Raw genomic sequence first — 23,754 nt, forward strand, 5'->3', positions numbered from 1 at the left:
GGGTAAATTGCCTCCTAAGGGACATTTTATGATGTGAGAAGACATTTTTGTTACTACTAGTATTTAGAGGGTAGAGGCTGGGGCTGCTGCTAAACATTCTACAAAGAACTTGACAGCTCCCACAACAGACTTACTCAGCTCAGAATGTCAATAGCTAAGGATAGTTAAGTCATAGTTAAGAAACTCTTGGGTAGAGGAAATAAGCAAAGACATGGCAATGAGAAAAACTAGAGCTCATTTAGGAAAAAGCTGAGTTTACTTCGGCTGAAGCACAGGATACCAGCAAAGGAAATGCAGAAGATAAAGTTGGAAAGGAGGCTAGGCCCACACTGCATACAGGCTAAGAAACTAGCATCTAATTGTGAGGATAAAGAGGAGACACTGAAGCAAGACACTTTGCTCAGAGAGCAAAGAAATGACTACACATCACTGAGTTGGAAGGCTTTACATATGCCTTATCAATAATTTGTCTTTTCAGTTTACAAACAATTATAAGCATGAGTTTCGTCTCTTTAATGCTCACTGATGTCTCATCTCCTTAACAACAGTAAGGCCCTGGATAAGAGACGCGAAGTCCCACAGTTGACCAGGCACACACTGTCAGCTAGCCTGAAATTCAGACTTTTAGCTACACTGCTTTTAACAGCATTGCCACACACACTCTTCAGCTATGAAAATAGAGAAAACATGAAAAACTTTAACTTCCACTGTTCATTCCCAGGGTCTATTTAGAGGTGCTGAGGAACGAAGAAATGGCAGGAAGCGTAAGACAGGAAAAGAAAGAAGGCCTGAACTGATAATATAAGAAGGATCTAAATACTTTCTGAAAAAACAGAGTGCAAATTGTACCACCCAATTTTGGAAATATTCATGAAGGTTAAAATATGGGTCACTAAACTTCTTCAATCATTTTACTCCTCCTTTTCAAGGAGGAAATCATTAACAACTCAAGCTTATGAATTTGGACCATTGTTTAAAGCTGTTCTGTAGGTTTGTTTGGCTCATTTCAGTTAGCAGTTGCTTTCTACAACGACTGTAATTTATAAAAGCCTGACTATAACCAAGTCAATCTATTTCTGAGAAGAAAATACTAACTTGGTTCAGGTTGCCTTTTCTGTTCCTCTCCCTGAAAGTAAATTAGACACCAAACAAGGTCACTAAGGCAATAATGCCCCCAAATAAATCAGATCTTTTCTGACAGGTAAAGAATTTAATCTGCTGGAAGGTATTCTGTTCAGAATGATAACCGTAATACCAAAGCGTCACTTATTCCTTCTCCAGTGTACCAAGTCGAGCCCTAGTGACATTAAAGAGCTGATATGACTTCAATGCCACTCTTTCTGTACTTAGGGAAAGCTTATGTACCAGACAATGTTTTAGTAAGCATGAATCAGAGAGAGAAGTTCCATTCTCCAAACCACATGCATGGATCAGGCTAAATAAAACCCACAATGGTAAGAACTTTCCACATCAAGAAGGAGAGAGCTTCTCTCCCTGTGCTTTTAATCAGCTCAATCAGCACTTCTAGTGTTCCCCTCACTTCACAGATCAAATTTTGAGGGTTAGAGCTACTCTGACAGATTGCAGAGAGTATAAGAAATGTTACCAACGTGAAAGTAAAATAATTGGTGTCACCTATTAATAATAGATTCAGTGAAAATGAGATAAAGGGTAAACGGAGCAATACTATTAAGTGAATTTCAAGACAGCGGCATTCTATTCTCCCTTAAGAAAAAGCACTTTAAGAGACATACCTTAGTAAACAGTGGTTTCCATCATAAGAAGTTCAGAAACCTCACATTCTTTCCATCTGTTACCAGCTATAAGAAAGTCCCCTTCTATTTCATGCAGCATACATTTATAAAGTACATTTTTAATACACTGTAGTTAGGCTCACAGTTCCCTACGACAAGTACAGATTATCTCACATGACAGTTATATTTTTATCCAACTGGAAAGTTAGTTACATTTTTCTACTATTTTCAGGGGTTGAAGGCCATATATAATAGTTTGCCTTGTGTCTCTTGATATTAATTAAGCAATCTCTGGCAGTGGGGTCACGTAGTCCACTATGTGTGCTTTTACTGTCAAAAAGAATACAGTGATAATCTGATAGCTTTTTAGTTCTACCTGTTCATGTACTGGAACAGAATGAAATAACAACTAATCTTACTGTCTTACACTACAGGCACCATGCTAGGTGATCTGCATATATTCTCTGATTTTATTCCTTACTCTGCAAGGTAGGAACTATTAACATTCTCTTTTTTACAGATGAGGAGTTTGAAGCTCAGGCAAATAATTTGCTCAGCTGGTCAGCAGTAGAGCCAGGATTGGAATCCAGATCCATTCTAAAGCCTGCATTCTTAACCACAATGGTTCACTGTCTTCCTTTGCTGGAAGAGAACTGGCTTTCTCTCATTTTCATTCCTTCCTTAGTCATTCAAATAGGTATCCCTAGGCACCGAGGTTTTCAGGAGCAGAGCAGCTAAAATGGTAACTGTCCTTAAGAGGTGACACTCTACCAGAGGAAAGAGAAAAGACAATTATAACAGAGTAGTAGCCATTACACTGGGGGTGAGAGAAAGCTTCCTAGAAAAAGAGAGGTCTCCGTTGAGAGCTGAAGGATATGTACAAATCAAGCAGGTGAAATGAAGGCAGGGGGGTGTTCAGAGTATCTTGGACATGAAGCACAAAGAGACGGGGGTTGTGAGAGGCTGGAGCACTAGGTAGAAACCAGATCAGGAAGGTCCATTTATGTTATGGCAAGGAGCATGGAATTCTTCCTGTTGGTAATGAAATGGCATTAAGATATTTTAACAAGCATGTGGTAAGATCAAATCTCTATTGTAGAAGTTAGAATGCCACCTGGAGCCTGGACTTGAAGAGAAGGAGACCAGTCAGGAGACTGTCAACGGTAAAGTAAGCAAGATGAAATCGTGGTCTAAACACAGGTTGTTCAAACATTGGTTACTATGTTAAGAGGCAAAGTCATGAAGATTTGGGAACTGATTAGATGTGAGGAGTGAGAAAGAAGGAGAACAAGAATGACTCTTGTAAATGGCTTGACATCTGAGGAGATGGTGTTGCCACCATTGAGACAGGAAGCAAAGCAGGATGAGAAGGTTTTGAGGGAAAGATAACATGTTCTGTTTTGGACAAGTTGAGTTTGAAATGGGTCAGGTTATAGGAATGGTAAAATCCATAAAAGAAACCTGGGGTGGAGATACAATTTGGGAGTTGGTGGCACAACTAATGTAACTGATGTAAGAGATGGAAGTGCCCAAGGAGAGTGTTTGGTTTAAAAAGGGAAGAGGGCTGACAAAACTGAACTTTGTCCACATTTATGGATCAGAGAGAGTAAGAGGAGCCCACAGAAGGTTCTGAAAAGAAAAAAATACAGGTTTCACTGTGGTCAAAGAGAGCAAGTGTCTCATGGACAGAAGAGATATGTCAGTGCTGCCTAGAGGTTAAATAAGAGAAAAAAGGATAGGAGGTTGTATGTGGTCAGAGTTCTGGGAGATAAAGCCTAGGTGTGTCCATGGGACTGCTGCCTGAAATGAGGTGTGTGGGTTATGGACCATGGAGACAATTATTAAATGGAACAGATTATGTTTTGTTCACATAGGCACATGATAACTGCTCAATAAATATTTGTTGACTGAATGAGCAAATTGGAAGAATCATATTGGTAGCAGAATCTGAAACTAACTAAATCTTTATCTTGGTTTTCAAACCAAGAGTAATTATCCTTTACTGGGTCATGAAATCAATTTCATCAACATCTTAAAATAAAGTGTAAAAATATGAAAACATATGTATGTTCATGTATGACTGAAGCATTATGCTGTAAACCAGAAATAGATACACTGTAAACTGACTATACTTCGATAAAAATATACAAAATAAAATAAAATAAAGTGTATCATACACAGTATGAGTAAATCTTGTCATATAAAATGTTTATACATGTATAGGTATATATCTATAAAAATACAAGGTGTAACTATGTGTGTACAGGTTATGATATAAAACATTTTCTTACCAAAGTTCTTAGTCAGAAATACTTTAAATCCACTGCATCAAGCCATGTAATATCACCCCCATTTTTAAAAATGAGGAGACTAAATCTCAAAGAACAAAAGGAACTTGCCCAAAACCCAGGCTGTGAGGGGAAGAACCCAAAAGCCAACCTGGTTGGATGCCATGGCCACCACTCCCTATAGGACTTCGGCTTGGGCCACCTGGAGCCAGTGTGTGTGTTAGTTAAAAAATTGTTCATTTGCCTTTCTGTGATTATAAATATCCGGAATAGACTTCCATTAGGTACCAAATGCCCAGCTGACATCAACTATTTTGTCTGATCTCAACAGCTTTTAAAGACTTAATTTATTGGTTAGTGATTCAAATGACGAAACCGATCACGCATATAAGGAGACTATTCTTATTTCTAGAACCATAAAACATAAACATAGATATCTTTGCATAGAACCAAAGAATAGATGTACAACATATTAGAATCCCATGTACTAAAACATAGTTGTGATTTTAACACACGAGAAAAATTGTACCTCATGCAACAAATACCACAGACTATTTGAATCAAAGGAAAAATTTCTATGCTGTTATCCTATACAATGACTAACATATTATACTAATATGATAAGAAAAAAATAACTTAAAATATTTAGTGTTTTTTAAAAGATCACAAAGAGACTATAACTGTTATGACCAACATACTCCTCTTTCTGTGGAAATACAACTGTATAATAAGCACTCATTATATTTGATACTTCAATTTTTTTTAAAAGATCATATTTGCAATATTTATAGCATTTGTTCCTTCCTCTTCTTCATAATGAAAAAAAAAAGTTCACCTACTTTGTCAAAACACACCAAGCCAACAACACTGAGCTCACTGGAGCAATTTCTATTTTTTTACTTTAAGAAGCAGGGGCTCAAAAGTTAAAGATTCATGTGCAAAAAACAAGATAAACCCAGAATGTGGAACATATACATGTGTTCTGGACTCTTCAAAAAATGGATATCTTTAAAAATAAAAAAGCAAGAGTTCAGCTAGACTAGGAGAGGTTATAGAGAAATAACTACCAAATACACATGTGACTTTTAATTGTGTCCTCAATAGGGAAGAAAAGCAGTTATGAAAGGTATTTTTGGAATAACTAGAAATGTGCAGATCTGATGAGTATAAAATGTTATTTTCTGGTTTTCATTTAATTTCTCTGATTCTATAGATGGTGAACACATCTGCTTATTGGCCTTCTTTATTTGTTTTTTTGTTATATATCTGCCCATATTTTTTCCCTATTTTTCTAATAGGTGGTCTTTTTTCTTGATTTATAATTCTTTAACTTGGAACTCAATTCATGCTTGGTTACATATATTGGAAATATCTTCTCCCAACTTGTTCCTTGTCTTTCCAATTTATTTTAATGATATCTTCTGATTAACGGAAGTTTTACATTTTAATGTAGTCCTTACATCATTAAAAATAAAATGAAATCACATACGGGTTCTTCTGTACATAGAATATGCTTAGAGAAACAATCTGGTAAACACAGACCAAAGCAACAATGTTAATATCTATGGTTCAGGTAATATGGGACTTTTGTTTCCTGCATCATATATACCTGTAATGTACAAATATTTAAAATAAGCTCTGTTACTACTGGGGGAACTTGCAAAGAGTTTATGGATAGTTTTCAGGGTGTTCATGAACACAAAATTTTATTTTTATGGGCCATTTTCCAGGGAGAGGTTTCGTAACTTTCCCCAGATTGTCAAGAGTTAAGGACCACAACAATATCGAGAATACAGCTCTACATAGTTATGCAAAATGTATAATAAACTGAAAGTTCAGAGGCAGAAAGGCTCTGGGATTCCATGGTGTGATTTTGGGGAAATTACTCAATCTCTCCATGTTGATTTCACAATATACACAATGTGGTTAATAAAAGAACTTGTTCCATGAGGATTAAATGAGTACATACAGACCGCTTACCATAGGGCCAGGCTCATTCTAAGTGCTCGATAAATGGTAGTGACCATCCTTATTATTAATTCCTAATTCCATTTCAGATAAAGACTAAAAACAGTATGGCAGACTCAGTACTTTGATAGACTTTTGAGGGGAGAAGGAAGAAAGGGGTGGATATCCCTGGATTAAGTCCAGGTACTAGTAATAGGTATTAATATTTATAAAATAAGCAAGTGTAGTATTGCTACAACAGACTACTATCTCTGAAAAGTTTCCCTCAGAAGCGTTTAGGAATAAACATGTGTAAGTATCAGAGAAATTATAGGATTCTTACAAAAAAACATTTTTTAATACTTTGTCTCCCTGGTGCACTATCCTTAACAGATAACATCAGAAACAACTAAAGCTTTTAGTAAACAGGTCTCTTCATCTTTGCTGATAAAGATCAACTATTATTTAGAACAGAATTTGAATCAGTTCAAGCTGAATTCTTTTAGAAAGGATTTATAAGATAATCTTAGGATATCTTAAGGGTTGAAATGGTTTAATTTGTATTTTTAGAAAAACAGACAGGACTCTTGAGCAATGTCTCTATTATTTTCTACATCTGCTTAGATAAAATTCCCACAGCCAACACTTCTAAGTTTTATATATGAGTTCTGAGAAACCACTCTGGTGTTTTAAAAGAAAACCCACTCAATAATATATGTTTGAACTTCTGCAAACACCATTTTTATCAAAAGCTCCCTTTGTTAGCTGTTAAATTTTTAGCAGAAAGAGGCCTACCAATATGGGACAGTCTAAGCACCTAAAAATATGCTAGCTCTCTTCAGATTCTGTTCTGCTGCCAAAATTGTTACTATTTATTCAGCATATAACCATCAAGTCCCTATTTAGTGTCCAGCTCTGTTCTAGGCACTGGAGAAACAACAGTGAACAAAACAACAACAAAATCACTGCCCTCCTGGAGTTTATGCTATAGTATGAGAAGATATATTAAAAAAAAAAAAGAAGCATATAGTATTTTGGCAAGTGAAAGGGCTTTGAAGAAAAACAAAAGCAGAGAAAGGGCAAAGGGGAGTGCTTGGGAGTTGCAATTTCAGATACATCAGGCCTCAGTGAGAAATTATATGACATTTGAATGAAGGTATGAAGGAAGTAAAATTTATTTGGTGAAACAGCTTGAAAGAGGTGATATGGGTATCTGGAGGAATAATATTCCAGCCAGAGAAAACAGCTACTGGAACCAAGCCTTAAGACTGAACCTTGCTTTCAACTGTTTAAGAAACACCAAGGAGTTAAGTGTATTCAGTGCAAGGCATCAAGTGGGAAGGTGAAATACGCAGTCAGAGAGGTGATGGTGAGCCAAAGGATGTGGGGCCTAGCAGGCCATCTTCTGGACTTCAGTTAGTTAGCTAAATGTTAACAAAGAAGCTACTGGAAAACTTCAGTATGTGTGACACGACCTGATTTTCATTTTTAAAGGATTATAGCAACTCATATATTGAAAATAGAATGTATGGGGGCAAGAGTGGAAGCAGGGGAACAGTAACTGGAATAATTCAGGTAAGAAATGATGTTTTCTTGGACCAGGATGGTTACAGTGGAGACATGAGAAGTAGTCAGGTTGTGGATATATTTTTTAAGCAGAATATAAAACATTTCTTGACAGACTTGATGTTGGGTGTGATAGAAAGGGGAGGCAAGGATGATGCTAACATTTTGACAGAGGACCTGGAAGGATTGGGCTGCCATCTAATGAGATGGGAATATTACGGGTTGAGGAGGTTTGAAGGGAAAGGTTAGGGATGCAGTTTGGGAAACACAGCCTGAAATGTCTTATCAGACAGTGGCTGGTAGGTAGCTGGACATGTGATTCTGGGGCTCGAAGGGAGGTCCAGCCTGGAGATGCATAAATTTGGGAGTCATTAGCATGCAGATGATGATTAAAGACATGAGATCACTAGGGGTGTGTAAGGAAAGAAATATGAGAATACTGTATAGCTCCAGCAAATGCACTGTAAACAAATGATACTCTTGCGTATTAATGTGCATCTGGGTCTGAAATTCTGCTGCATTTAAAAACATTTAGACACAAATTAGTGTATTTAAAAATCAAGCTTAACTTCTGAATACAGCATGAATAGAATGATGTCATGCTATAATGACATCCTGGAGGTTCATGCTATCGCAGCTCTTGAGTCTGGTGACCTTATTTTTCATCTTTGGATCCTTATTTTCTAGCATAATGCATGGCAGAGTAGAGGCTCAGTGAATAATTATTGAATTTCATAATTATTGAAAACGTATTTGTGGCAGTAAAGAAATTTTCAGGTCATGATCAAATGCAAATCAAAACCACAACAATAGGGTGAGTACAGTTCAGTGGTAGAGTGTGCTTAGCACATGGGAGGTCCTGGGTTCAATCCCTAGTACCCCCATTAAAACAAACAAACAAACAAACAAAAACCACAACAAGGTATCACCTCACACCTGTTAGTATGGCTGCCATAAAAAGACAAACAACAAATCTAGTGGGGATGTGGAGAAAAGGGGACCCTTGTGCACTCCTGGTGGGATCGTAAATTGGCATGGCCACCATGGAAAACAGTATGAAAGGTCCTCAAAAATTAAAAACAGAACTACCATATGATTCAGCAATTCCACTTCTGGGAATATATCTGAAGGAAACGGAAACACCTCACCAATAGATCAGCCTCTAAGTTCCTTCACTTGATTGCCTTTTAGGGCTGGATGCTAGAACCGTGACAATTATTTGGCAGGAACAAGATGGCAAGGTGGAGTGCTTAGAGAGGTTGTTATAATCTATCTGACTTGGTTGCTATAATCTGTCTGACCTGTCACAGCCAAAATGTTCTCTTTGCTTGATAAATGCATGTATCAGAGATATTACATTACCCTTTCTCATCAGTTTGTACAGTGACCACAGACAGTTAGAGGCATCCATTTGCTTAGGGCGGCAGTTCTCAGGCTTTTTGGTGTCAGGATCTTTTTTGCACTCTTGAAAATTACTGAGGATTCCAAAGATGTTTTGTTCATTTGATATATTTGAATTGTATCTATTGATATTAATAGATATAATGTTGATGGAATTTACTGTATTAAAATTAAAATGGAAACATTTTAAAAACATAAGAATATGTAAACACAAAACAAGAGGTCAGAGAAATGAAGTCATTACACATTTCAAAGTTTCTGGAAAACTCCACTGTATACTTGTGAGAGAATGAAAGTAAGAATAACAGAGGAAAGAATAAAAAAGCAAATAATGTCTTCTAGTTCTTACGAAAATTACTCAGACTTCATGGATTCTCCAAAGGGTCTTTGGGATCCTCAGGGATACCCAGACCACAGAGAGGTAGAGATTAAGGTTTTTACAGCAGGGCAGCAAAAAAGAGCCAATATTCAGCTTTTGATTTCCAAAATGGCAGTTTTTGAGTTTTCAGCCAAAAAAAAAAGTATTTAAAGTCAGGCTATGTTGAAATGAAATGGAATGAAATGAGCTACTTAAACCCCCAGAATTCTGTTTACCTATTAAAAGTAAAACCTAGGTATCTGAACAAATTTTACTTTAAGCCACAGGTAGAAAGAACTCAAGTCTAGATGTCAGCTACTGTGGGAGGCAATGAGAAGGCTTGGGGTAAAGAGGAGGAGTCAGAGATTGCTGGAAGACAGATCAGAGTCATGGCCAGTCTCCTTGACCCCCTCTTCTGGCCTCAATGTGAGGGTTCAACCTGGAGGGGGACAATGATGAAGATGAAAGGAAAGCAGAATACAAAGGGAGACCAGAGCCTTGCTTCCTGTTGGAATTTGGGGAAAAGCCTGTCTTTTGAGATGATTATGTATAGGGGTTATCCTCACAGAACAAAAAAACATCATAGAGGGTCTTAACCTAGTATTCTCAAATTTCTCTTAATTTTCATGTGTAGAAAAGAGGCTTAAGATTCCCTGAGGTGAACATAAACAGTAGCCAAATTGAGGACCAGTGGATCTTCCATGGGCTACTATGGTACAAGGCAAATTAATTCCATGGTAAAGGATGGACAATGGACAGTCCAAGTCAGAGGGCTGGGTGAAGAGGTGGAGCTTAAGAGGAATCCATTAGAACAGTGAGATTCAAGGCATAATCAAGTCAACTAGGGAAGACTTTGAGGCTCTCAATGAGCCAGGAGAAGAGATCAGGAGGTCCTCAGCTGCCAACTTCAGCAGCAAATGCTAGCAGGGCACTCAACACACAAGGGCCATCATTGTGATGGGCACAAGGACCTCAGGGCAGATACAAAAACCCATCCTTTCAATTCCTGGAGGACATACAAGCCTATCCTCAGGCTCATGTAGCTGCCATGTTTGCTAGAAGAAGAAATAGGTTAAGATCCAGAAAAACCAATAAATTAAAATCCTCAAAAGACCAAGATACATAATGCTAATTGAGAACTTTAAATTTTGTTTCTCCCATGTCTGCCCAAGGCACAGTCTTGATTTTAGAAAACAAAGAGGCTATGTTTCCTGTGTACAACTATGTTGTAATTTGTTAAAATTTTAATGCGAATATTCATGATATTCCTTTTAAAGTGAGTCCTCTTTTACTTAAATGTAATAAATCTCATGTTGAAATGACCAATGATTGGGACTATTCCTTTTACTTATGGAAAACCTGTAAGAAGGTTTTGATAACCCACATGCTCTATAAGGGAGGACACAGATAAACAATAAGTGCAGGAATTAATTCCTCAGTAGCAAGGGAGGAATTAGGAAGCCTGTGCTGCCAAATAAGGAATCCTCGGGGCTCTCAACACAAGGAGATGTGTATCTAAAGAGAGAACGAAAACATCAACAAGAAAATCCAACTGGATCAAAGATTTAAATGCAAAAATATAAAAGGATCAAATACATTTTAATGGCATTTTCCAAGGGAAGTGAAATAAGTAAGACAGAGAAAGACAAATACCGTATGATCTCTTTTATATGTGGAATCTAAAACAAACAAACAAAACAAAAAACCCCAGCTCATTCAGGGTGTAATCAAACAAGAGGCCAGAAAGGCAAGACAGGCCCAGCCACAGGACATTTAGAAAACAGAAATTTGGATATTATCTGGGAAGTAATGGGGAACCAGGGAAGGTTTTTGAAGCGGGAGTGGCCTGGCCCTTAGTGCTTGAAGGTGGTCATTCAGCAGAATGTCCAAGATGAATGGGCCAAAGAAGCAAGAGATGAGGAAAAAGACCCAGTTAGGACGGGCTTGCTTGCTTGCTTGCTTGCTTGCTTATTTATTTATTTATTTATTTATTTATTTATTTATTATTTTTGCTTATAATTTTATATTTAAAAATTTTTTAACTTTTAAATTGAAGTACAGTTGATTTATAATATCATATTAGTTTCAGGCATACAGCAAAGTGATTCAGTGATAAATATATATGTATACATATCCTTTTTTCAATTCTTTTCCATTATAGTTTATTATAAGATACTGAACATAGCTCCTTGTGCTATAGTGCTATACAGTAAATACTTGCTGTTTAAGTACTTTATACATGGTAGTGTGCATATGTTAATCCCATACTCCCAATTTATCCCTCTGCCCACTTTCCCCTTTGGTAACCATAAGTTTGTATTCTATGTCTGTGAGTCTGTTTCTGTTTTGCAAATAAGTTCATTTGTACTATTTTTTAGACTCCACATAAAAGTGATACCATAAAATATTTATCTTTCTCTGTCTGACTTACTTCACTTAGTATGATAATCTCTATAGGTCTATCCATGTTCCTTCAAAAGGCATCATTTCATTCTTTTCATGTCTGAATAATATTCCATTGTATGTATGTGTATAAACACACACACATTTTTTTTAAATCCATTCATCTGTCTATGGACACCTAGGTTGCTTCCAGCTCTTGGCTATTGTAAATTGTGCTGCTATGAACACTGATGTGCACGTATCTTTTTGAATTAGAGTTTTCATTTTTTCCAGATATATATCCAAGATAGAGATTGCTGGATCATATGGTAACTCTATATTTAGTTTTTTAAGGAACCTCCATACTGTTCTCCATAGTGCTGCACCAATTTATACTCCTACCAAAAGTGTAGGAGGGTTCCCTTTTCCCACATCCTCTCCAGCATTTATAATTTGTAGACTTTTTGATAATGGCTATTCTGATTGGTGTGAGGTGATATCTCATTGTAGTTTTGATTTGCAGTTCTAATAATTAGTGATGTTGAGCATCTTTTTATGTGCCTATTGGCCATCTGTAAGTCTTCTTTGAAGAAATATCTATTTAGGTCTTCTGCTCATTTCCAGATTGAGTTGTTTGTTATTGAGTTGAATGAGCTATTTATACATTTCGGAAATTAAGTCTTTGTCCGTGTATCATTTGCAAATATTTATTCCCATTCCATAGATTGTCTTTTTGTTTGTTTATGGTTTCCTTTGCTGTGCAAAAGCTTATAACTTTCATGAGTTCCCATTTATTTATTTTTGCTTTTATTTTTATTACCTTGGGAGACCAACCTAAGAAAATATTCCTACGATTTATGACAGAGAATGTTTGCATGTGTCCTCTTCTAGAACTTCAATGGTGTCATGTCCTATATTTAAAGTCTTTAAGCCATTTTGAATACATTTTTGTGTATGGTGTGAGGGAGTGTTCTAAACTTTATTGATTTACATGTGGCTGTCCAGCTTTCCCAACACCATTTGCTGAAGAGGCTGTCTTTTCTCCATAGTATACCCTTGCCTGTTTTGTTAAATATTAATTGACCATAGGTGTGTGGGTTTCTGGGCTCCCTATCCTGTTCCATTGATCTATATGTCTGTTTTTGTGTCAATTATCACACTGCTTTGATTACTACAGCTTTGTAGTATTATCTGAAGTCTGGAAAGGTTATGCATCCAGCTTTGTTTTTCCCCCCTCAAAACTGCTATGGCAATTCTGAGTCTACTGTGGTTCCATATAAATTTTAGGATTCTTTGTTCTAGCTCTGTGAAAAATGTAATTCATAGGGATTGTATTAAATCTGTAGATTGCTTTGGGTAGTATGGCCATTTAAAAAGTATCAATTCTTCCAATCCAAGAGAATAGAATATCTTTCTATTTTCATGAATCATGTTTGATTTCCTTCATCAATGATTAACAGTTTTCAGCTCTTAAGACTTTCACCTCCTTAGTTAGATTTATTCCTAGGTATTTTATTTCTTTGATCTGATTTTAAACGGAATTTTTTTAACCTTCTCTTTCTGATATTTCATTGTTAGCATAAAGAAATGCAACAGATTTCTGTATGTTAATCTTGTATCCTGCAACCTTTCTGAATTCATTTAACGTTCTAATAGTTTTTGTGCAGTTTTTAGGGTTTTCTACATAGAATATCATGTCACATATATATAATGAAAATTTTACATCTCACTTTTCAATTTAGATCCTTTTTATTTCTTTTTCTTGTCTGCTGTAGCTAGGACTTCCAATATTATATTGAATAGAAGTGGTGAGAGTGGGCATCTTTGCCTTGTTCCAGAATTTAGCAGGAAGGCTTTCTGCTTTTCAGCATTTAATGTTATGTTGGCTGTGAGCTTGTCATAAATAGCTTTTATTATGTTGACATATGTTCCTTCTATATCCACTTTGGCAGGAGTTTTCATTATGAATGGGTGTTGAACTGTATCAAATGCTTTTTCTGCATCTGTTGAGTGATCATGTGATTTTTGTCCTTTCTTTGTTGATGTGGTGTGTCACACTGACTTATTTGCATATGTTGAACCAGCCTTGTGACCCTGGGATGAATCCAGCTTGATCATGGTGCATGATCTTTTTTATGTATTGAATTTGACTTGCTAATTGTGCTGAGGATTTTTGCACCTACATTCATCAAAGATATCAAAGATATTGGCCTGTAATTTCCTTTTTTGGTAGTGTCTTTGTCTGATTTTGGTATCAGGATGATAGTGGATTCAAGGAATAACTTTGGGAGTGTTCCTGCCTCTTCAATCTTTTGGAATAGTTTGAGAAAGATAAGTATAAGTTGTTCTTCATACTAGAAAATTCTCGTCAAGCCATCTGGTCCTGGACTTTTGTCTGCTGGAAATTTTTTTTTTTAATTACAGTTTCTATTTTACTTCTAGTAATTGGTCTGTTCAATCTGTTTTATTATCTGTTTCTTCTTGATTCAGGTTGGCAGTCTGTGTGTTTCTAGAAACTTGCCCATTACCTATAGGTTGCCTATTTTCTTGGTGTAACTATTCATAGTATTTTCTTATGTTTTTGTATTTCTGTGGCATCAGTTGTAATTTCTCCTCTTTTATTACTTATTTTGTTTACTTGAGTTCTTTCTCTCTTCTTCTTGGTGAGTCTGGCTAGAGATTTGTCGATTTTGTTTATGCATTCAAGAAACCAGGTCTTTGTTTTATGAATTTTTTTCTATTTTTTAAATCTCTATTTTATTTATTTCCTGTCTAATCTTTATCATTTCCTTCCTTCAGGTGAGCTTAGGTTTTGTTTGTCCTTTTTTTTTTTTAAGGTGGTAGGTTAGGTTATTTGAGATTTTTCTAGTCTTTTGAGGAAGGCCTATGAACTTCCCTCTAAGAACTATTTTTTCAGTAGCATGTTGTATAGTCTCCATGTAGTCATTTTTTTTCTTATTTGTTTCTGTGGTTTATTTGTAGTTACATGCTGTTGTGATATGAAAAGATGCTTAAAATAATTTCTAACCTCTTAAATTTGTTGAGGCTCATATTGTGTCCTAGTACGTGGCCTAATCTTGAGAATGTTCCATGTGATCTTGAAAGGAATGTATATTCTCTTTTTGGATGTAGTGCCTTGTAGGTATCAATTAAGTCTAAATGTTTTATTGTGTCATTCATGATTTCTCTTACTTTATTGATTTTTTGTATGAGGATCTGTCCATTGATGTCAGTCAGGTGTTAAAGTCTCCTACTATGATGTATTCCCATCAATTTCTCCCTTTATATCTGTTAGTATTTTATGTAATTAGGTGCTCCTATTTTGGGTACACATAAGTTAACAAGTGTGATATGCTTTTCTTGTGTTTACATTTTTATCATTATTTACGTCTCCTTCTTTGCATTTCCTTAAGGACTTGTTTTAAAGTCTGTTTTGTCTGATATGAGTAATGCTACCCGTGCTTTCTTGCATTTGGATGAAATATTTTTTTCCATCCCCTCACTTTCAGTCTGAGTGTTTTACCCTAAAGTGGGTCTCCTATAGGCAGCATTTGGTAGGTTCTTGTTTATTATCAATCTGCTACTCTATGTCTTTTGATTGGAGCATATAATCCATTGAAGTTTAAAGTAATTATTGATAAATATGCATTCATTGCCATTTAAAACTCTGTTTTCCAGTTGATTTTATACTTTTTACCCCTGTTTCTCCTATTGTGGTTTGATGATTTTCTCTTATACTATGTTTGAATTTCTTTCTTTTTGGTTTTTGTTAATCTACTACGTGTTTCTGATTTGTGGTTACCCTCATTTTCAAGTATGTTAACCTAATTGCTTTAAACTGATAGTCATATGAACTCAAACACATTCTGAAAGATCTACATTTTCTTACTCCCTTCCTGTGATTTTGATGTCCTACCTTACATGTTCATGTTTATCCTTTTGCTATTCTTTGTAGTAATTACTATCACATAATTTTTTGATTATTTTAAAATCTATCTACTGGCTTATTTAAGTGATCTTCAATCATTTTATATATTTACATTTCCTATTGTGATCTCCCCTTTCCTATAGATTCTTGCTTGTTTACTATTCAGAGAAGATCTTTCAATATCTCCTTTAGGATAGGTTTAGTACTGTTGAATTCTTTTATTTTTTGCTTATCTGAGAGATTTCTTATCTCTCTTTCTATTCTAAAGGATATTCTTGGTTAGTAGAGTATCCTAGGTTGCAGACTTTTCTTCTTCAGGACTGAACATCTTGCCCTTCTAGCCAGCAGTGTTTCTGTAGAGAAGTCAGTTGATAGCTTTATGGTGGTTCCCTTGTAGCTAACTCTTTAGAATCCCTTCTTTATCTTTAATTTTGGCCATTTTAATCATAATATGTCTTAGTGTAGGTCTATTTGGGTTCATTTTGTTTGGGACTCTCTGTGCTTCCTGTACCTGGATATGTTTCCTTCTTTTGGTTTTGGAAGTTTTCAGAAATAATTTCTTCAAATACATTTTGATCCCCTTTACTCTTCTTCTTCTGGGATTACTATTATTTGTAGATTGGGGTGCTTTATCTTATACCAGACATCTCGTATGTTGCTTTCATTTTTGTTTTCCCATTTGTCCATCTGTTTGCTGTTCTGACTGGGTGATTTCTGTCATTCTGTCCTCCAGATCACTTACTCATTCTTCTGCATTATTTAGTTTGGTATTTATTGCCTTTAGCTCAGTTTTCATCTTGACAATTAAGTTGTCTAATTTTGATTGGTTCCTCTTTATAGCTTCTAGTTCTTTGTTACAGTGATCTGCATTTCTATCAATATTCTTTCCTAATTCCTTTAGCATTTTATTTCCTCCTTTTTGAACTTGGGGTCTGGTGGACTGAAGAAGTCTGTTTCATTGTTTTTCTTTCAGGGGATTTCTCCTGTTCTTTTAATTGAGGGTAGTTTCCCTGGCTTTTCATTTTTCTTTTATTTCTCTGACTAATAAATTTAGGAGAAACAATTATCTACTGTGGTGTTGAAGGGCTGTTTTCATGTGGGAGTATCCCTGTCTAGCTTGGTTGAGTCCAGTATTTTTGGTGGGAGGGCTGTTTTTGGCATGGATGCTATTATGTTTTTCCTCAAGGTGTGCTGGCCCTTGTTCCTTTGACAGGGGGTGTGTTTTGTGTTGTGGTGACTAGAGACTACACTGGATGTTCATGGGGCCTACTCTTTGCTTGTGGTTATCACAGACTGGTCGGGAGCAGGGTCTGCTCTCCAGTTGTTGCAGCAGAAGGCCTCAGATACAGTTCTAAGTTGTGTGACTGAGGCAGGACTGGAGTGCTCCTGCTGGTAAAGGAGCCACTGCATGTTCTTTCCCTCGAGCTTTTCACTGGGTCATGAAATTCTGTGATGCCACCTGCCATCTGGTATGTGTGCCCATGAAGATCACTGTTGCTGGCACTGCCCGCAGGAGCCCCCTCGACTTAGGAACCCTGGTAATTGGCTCTGAGGTCCCTTAGGCATGCATGTGCACTCACAAAGCCACCGGCATCAGTGCTGCATCCGCTGAGCCCGCATATAATTGGCTCAAAGTTCCCTAGGAGGGCTTTTAGTTGGGTCTTTCCTGTCTTAGTTCTGGGTGGAAACCATGTAGCAGTGTAGTCATTCAGGAGGTATGATTTAAGGGGCAGTGAAGTTAACTGCCCTTCACAAAATATCTTCCCATTGACTATGATAAAGTGCTGACAATTATTATATTACTCAGTTCTTATGGGACTCAAGGTCTCTTTTGAAATATATGTGCTGTTTGGTTGGGGAAAATCTGCAGCAGCAAATCTCTACCTTGTTTTCAATGGTTTATCACTTTGGCTAGGCAGATACCCTGGGAAAGTTTTGTTGGGATAAAAGGTAAGGGGAAGGTTTACTCAAGGGATGAAAGCAAGTTGTGGAAAATTCAGGACAATTGAGGGTCAGTTTGAGAGCATCTGATGGCTGAAGGAAAGTGAGTAATGTTGCCAGAGTCCCAGAAGGGTGAGAGACCAAGAACAGTACAGATGAAGGGACTGCAAGAAAGTTTTCACCTATTTCACAGCTGTCCTTAAAGCCAGCATCTCCACCTGTATTCCTTTTCATTCCTCACTCTTGAATATTGACTTTAGGAGAGTAAGCAGGACTAAAATGTTTTGTTACTCTTTGAAGAATATATCCTGAAGTGAATATATGTGTGTTCACATCCCCAGTCCAGCCACACTTTTTTGAATAAATTAGTGAAGTTAAACAGTACTTCAATAATAAAAACAATGCTTTAAAGATTTGATATGTATTTACTTTTGGATTTTCCAGCTTTTGTAACAGAATGAGTTGCATTCATATCATTTATAAATAAAACATAAAATCTACTGAGAAATTTCTTTGAATATATATTCCAACATCTGACAATAATGATTGTTACATTTTCATTAAAAATTTTACTTAAATACAGTGAGTGTTGTTTGAGGAAGTCATATTAATGAACTAAAAAGAAATTAAGTTTCTAAAAACTCATATTTAAGTTCGTTCTTTAAAAAAGAATTGTGAAAAAAAAGTCTGTGTGTGTGCCAATAAAAATGGAATGAGATAACAGAAAATGAGCATATAACTATAGGATTTCCTTATCTTGAAAAAGAAGCTTTTAAGACAACTTCCAGGACAACATACTGAAAACCTTATTATTGTGTTTTTACATGATTTAGCATATCAGGTATGCAGTACTAAAAGTCACCTCTCTTTCCTCTTCCTTAAACTCTCCTCTTTCCTATCTGAACACATACTCGAGAACCTAAGCTCTTAGAACCATAAAAAACTTACTGGGCAAAAGGCTCAATTTGTGGCCTAGTTTGTTTCAAATCAGTAAAATCCAAAGTAATTTGAGCAGTAAAATTTTCTTAACTTTGCAAATTGTATCTTGATAGTGAAAATACTGTAGTAAAATTCATAATCATTCAGAATTAATAAAAAGTTTAAATTATACAATATTATTTGCTACCTGTTTTTCAAGTAAAGTTCAGAAGTTTAACATGAAATAGTTTAATAGGAAGGAAGTTTTATTATTTTAACATCAGGCATGCTTTACTCATTTGCAATTAGTACACTATATAAAAATGTAATTGCAAAAATAGATCAGAAATATTTGAAAAGTGGTAAAAAGAATCGGAATAAGAAAAAGAAATAAAAGACATCCAAATTTGAAAGAAAAAAGTAAAATTAACTGTGTTCACAGATCTTATGTATAGAAAACCCTAAAGATTCCACAAAAATTAGGACTAATAAATGAATTCAGTAAAGCAGCAGTATAAAAAATTAATATGCAAAAATCAGTTGCATTTCTATACACAAACAATGAATAATCCACAAATAAAATTAAGAAACCACTTCATTCACTAAAGAATAAAAAAGAATAAAATACTTAGGAATTAATCAAGAAGGTGAAAGACTTCTACAATAAAAATTATAAAACACTACAATAAGTAAATGAAAACACAGTGCATGTTCATGACTGGAAGACAATATTATTATGCCAATAGTATCCAAAGTGATCTACAGATTCAGAACAATCCTTATCAAAATCCCAATGGCATTTTTAGAGACACAGAACCTAAAATTCATGTGGAATCTCAAGGGACCTCAAAAAGTCAAACAATCTTGAAAAAGAGCAAAGTTGGAGGGCTTATACTTCCTGATTTCTAAACATATTACAAAACTACAGTAATCAAAACATAGCAGCATCAGTGAAATTAGATCAGTGAAACAGAACAGAGAAATGGATCAGTGAAATAGAACAGTGAAATTAGACCAGTGAAACAGAACTGAGAATCCAAAAATAAATTCTTGAATATACGGTCAAATGAATTTTGACAAGGGTGGCAAGATCACTCAACAGGGAAATAACACATCTTTTTAACAAATGGTGCTGGGAAAACTAGACATCAATGGAAAAGAATGAAGCTGGGCCCTTATCTAATACCATATACATAAATTAACTCAAAATGAATCAAAGCTCTAAATGTAAGAGATAAAAGTAGAAGACTCTTAAGAGAAGATAAAGGGCAAGAGCTTCATGACAATGGATCTGGCAATGATTTCTCAGATAGGACACCAAAGGCACAGGGAGCCAGAAACAGAAAAATTGGACATCATGGAATTAAAGTATTTTCTGCATCCAAAGACAGTACTAACAAAATAAAAAGGTTATCCCACAGAATGAGAGAAAATATTTGAATATCATGTATCTGATGAGGGAAAAATATTCTCAATAGTGAGTAACTAAAAACAATACCAAAGAAACAATGAAATTAAGTAATAGGCAAAGGACATGAAAAGTCATTTCTCCAAAAAAGATATGCTAATGGACAATAATGACATGAAAAACTGCTCAACATCAGTAAGCACTAGGAAGAATGCAAATTGAAACGTCAATGAGACACCACACTATATCTATTAGAATGGCTATTATAAAAAAAAAACAAACACCAGAAAGTAACAAATGTTGGCAAGTATGTGGAGTAATTGGAACCCTTGTACACTGCTGGTGGGAATGCAAAATAAAAAATTAAAAACCGAATTACTATATGATCCGGTAATTCCACTTCTGGGCATATACTCAAAACAACTGAAAGGAGGATCTCTAAGAGATCGTTGTAAACCCATGTTCATAGCAGCATTATTCACAATAGCTAAAATGGGGAAGCTAAGCAAAATGTGGTTTATATATAATGGAATATTCAGCTTTAAAAAGGAAGAAAATTCTGACATATGCTTTAACATGGATGAACCTCAAGGACATTATGCTAAGTGAAATAAGCCAGTCACATAATAACAAATACAGTATCACTTATTGGAAGCATTTAGAGCAGTCAAAAACAGAGAAAGAAAGCAAAATAGTGGTTGCCAGAAGCTGGGGGAAAAGGCTGAATAAGGAGTTAGTATTTAATGGGTATAGAGTTGCAGTTTTACAAGATGAAAAGAGTTGGATGGTAGGTCAATATTTTGAATGTATTTGATATTACTGTACTGTACTGAACTGTACACTTAAAAATGGTTAAGATGGTCCATTTTATGTTATGTGTATTTTATCAAATTAAAAAAAAAAAAGGAAAACATAGGAAGGAAGAAAACTTAAGCATTTAACCTATCTCAACTGTATTTCAGGTGACTGAAGAGATAACAGAAGTTTCTTTTTTTTTAATTTATTAATAGAAAACCCAAATAATAGTGCATGCTGAGGAGTGGCAGATATAGGGTACCATGATTTTGTAACTCCTATTGAAATAACAGACCTGACATGGATCATCAATAGCTGTTAAAACCATTAGGAGAGCATTATAATGAACGGTTCATGCTGAAGAAAACTGACGCTACTGATCAATCTTAACATCACAAAATAAAGAACCTAATTATGTGCCTTCTAATGAGCTGGAAAAAAACAACACCTGGTAAGTATTCCTGATCAAAAAAAAAAAAAAAAGAAAAGAGTGTGATTCTGATCAAGGCCCCAACTCTAATCACTGGTTTAGAGGAAATACAGGGGACACAGTCACATGTTCACACCATGGGGATAGAATCAGCAAAATCCAAGACTCTGAGAAGTTGTACAACAGAGATGTTTTTTCTATGTAAGTACTTACCTTGTTTAGCTCCTGATTTGATAAAATGATAAAAACATTTAGGAGAGAACTGGGGCATTCTGAATAGTGAGTAAGTTTTTTATGTTTGAAAATGACCTTGTGGTTGTTAAAAAAAAAAAGTCTGTATCATTTAGAGATACAGATTGAAATATTTATAAATGATAATTTCCTTTGGAGGGGCTCCTGGGTAGTTAAAGAGATGAAAGAAGATTGGCCATATGTTGATTATCACTGAAGCTAGGAGATGACTAAAAGTTTGTACATCACATTCTATTCTTCTGTGTTTAAACTTTTTCATGACAAAAATTGTTTAAAGTCTGAAGGTGTTTAACACATGAGCTAAGTATTTTTCTTTTAATTAAATTTACAGCATTTATTACATAATAATTTTTAAATGGAAAGAGAAAGAAACATCAGGCAACATGTGTCTAAATTATCATGAATTCCTGGTAAGTGGAGAATCCAAATTTTGATGTAATTAACAAACCGCAAATACAACAACTAAAGACATACTTATTATATCCAGTATTTTTTACGTGTATCTGATATCACTGATTCTTATAGCCTTCTAACCTTTTGGTTTTAACTTTCAAGTCAATAGCAAATGATTACTAAGAGAAAAGTAAATAAAATCTTATCATTCTTTAGCAGTGCAAAAGAAATACTTTACATTTATGTGCAACTCACCTGCTGTAAAATCTTCAGTCAGATCAATGAATGCATGAGAATGTGGAATTCGCATTTTACTCTTAGTGGTCAAGGCAGGATGCCATGTTAAATTCCTAAAAAAAAAGAAAAATAATTTTTTTTCTTAAGGTAAACATCAAATGAGCACTATTTTAAATAAAAATCTCTGCATGCAAGATATTTTAAAAATTTATTTATTCTTGAAATATTTCACATTCTTTTAAGAGTATACAATTTAGTGGTTTTTAGTATCTTCACAGTGAGCAACCATCACCACTATCTAATTTCACAACATTTTCATCACCTCAAAAAAAAAAAAAACAAACCTCTGTATTCATTAGTAACTTCTCATTCTTCCCCCCCTCAAGCCTCTAGCAAACACTAATTTGCTTTGTGTCTCTATGGATTTCCCTATTCTGGACAGTTCATATAAATGGAATCATATAATATGTGGTCTTTTTTGTACCTGATTTCTTTCACTTGGAATACTACTTCCAGGTTCATCCATGTTATACCATGTGTCAGTACTTCAGTCTTTTTAATGCCTGAATAATATTTAATTGTATGGCTATACTTTTTGTTTATCTGTTCATCTGTTGATGGACATTTGGCTTTTTCCACTCTTGGCTATTATAAATAATACTCCTACTAATTTTCATGTACAAGTTTTTTATGCAGACATATACATATGTTCTCAATTCTTTTGGGTATATACCTAGGAGTATAATTGCTGGGTCACATGGTAACTCTGTATTTAAAGTTCTGAGGAACTGTTAAACTGTTTTCCCAAGTGGCTTTATCATCCTACATTCTCACTAGCAATGCATGAGGGTTCCAATATCTCCATTTCTTTGTGAACACTTACTACTATCCCTTTGTTTTATTATAGCTGTCATGGAGGGTGTGATATAGTATATTGTGGTTTTGATTTGCATTTTCCTGATGTCTGATGAGGTTGAGCATGTCTTCATATATTTATTGGCCATTTGTGTATCTTGAGAAAAATGAAAATTCAAATTGTTTGCCTGTTTTTAAATTGGGTTACTTATTGCTTGGAGATGTAAGAGTTCTTTATCTAGACTGGATCCTAGTTCTTTATCGGATGTATGATTTGCCAGTATTTTCTCCTATTCTGTACATTGTCTTGTCAGTTTCTTGACAGTTTCCTGTGCTGTATAAAAGTTTTTAATTTGATGAATCCACTTCATCTAATTTTTCTTGTATTGCTTGGTCTTTTTGGTATCAGGTCTAAGAATCCATTTCCAAATTCAAAGTCATAAAAATTTACCCTTATGCTTTCTTCTAAGAGTTTATAGTTTTAGCTCTTATATTTACGTATTCAATTTTTTTTATTTAAGTTAAAAGTTTAATATTATCATGGGTATTATTCCCCAGATTGTGGAGAATAATGATTACCTTTTATAAATATTAATTTCAACGTTCTGAGCCACTCAGAAGAATGAATTTAGACCACTACCTCATACCATATACCAAAAATTAACTCAGATGGATCAAAGAGCTAAAAGAAACAGGAACTCTCATATATTGCTGGTGGGAATATAAAACATGCAACAGCTGTGGAAAACAGTTTGGCAGTTCTTCCAAAAGTTAAACACTGAATTACATACGACCCTGCATTTCTATAGCTAGATATATACACGAATAAGAACTGAAAAACAAGTCATCCATAAGAATTGAAAAACAGGTATCCGAACAAATACTGATATATGAACGCTCT

At 35.2% G+C, this 23,754-nt stretch overlaps 1 protein-coding gene across 1 annotated transcript in view; it reads right to left on the reverse strand.

Moving 5' to 3' along the window:
* Positions 1–23,754, reverse strand: part of ITFG1 (integrin alpha FG-GAP repeat containing 1) — a 204,988-nt gene that overhangs the window by 159,625 nt on the left and 21,609 nt on the right. Inside the window, exon 6 of the mRNA XM_006207867.3 lies at positions 22,017–22,111. Coding sequence (XP_006207929.2) covers positions 22,017–22,111 — 95 coding nt within the window. The remainder of the gene's footprint in view (positions 1–22,016; positions 22,112–23,754) is intronic.

This window comes from Vicugna pacos, chromosome 9 (assembly GCF_048564905.1).
Source record: "Vicugna pacos chromosome 9, VicPac4, whole genome shotgun sequence".
Taxonomy (NCBI): Eukaryota; Metazoa; Chordata; class Mammalia; order Artiodactyla; family Camelidae; genus Vicugna; species Vicugna pacos.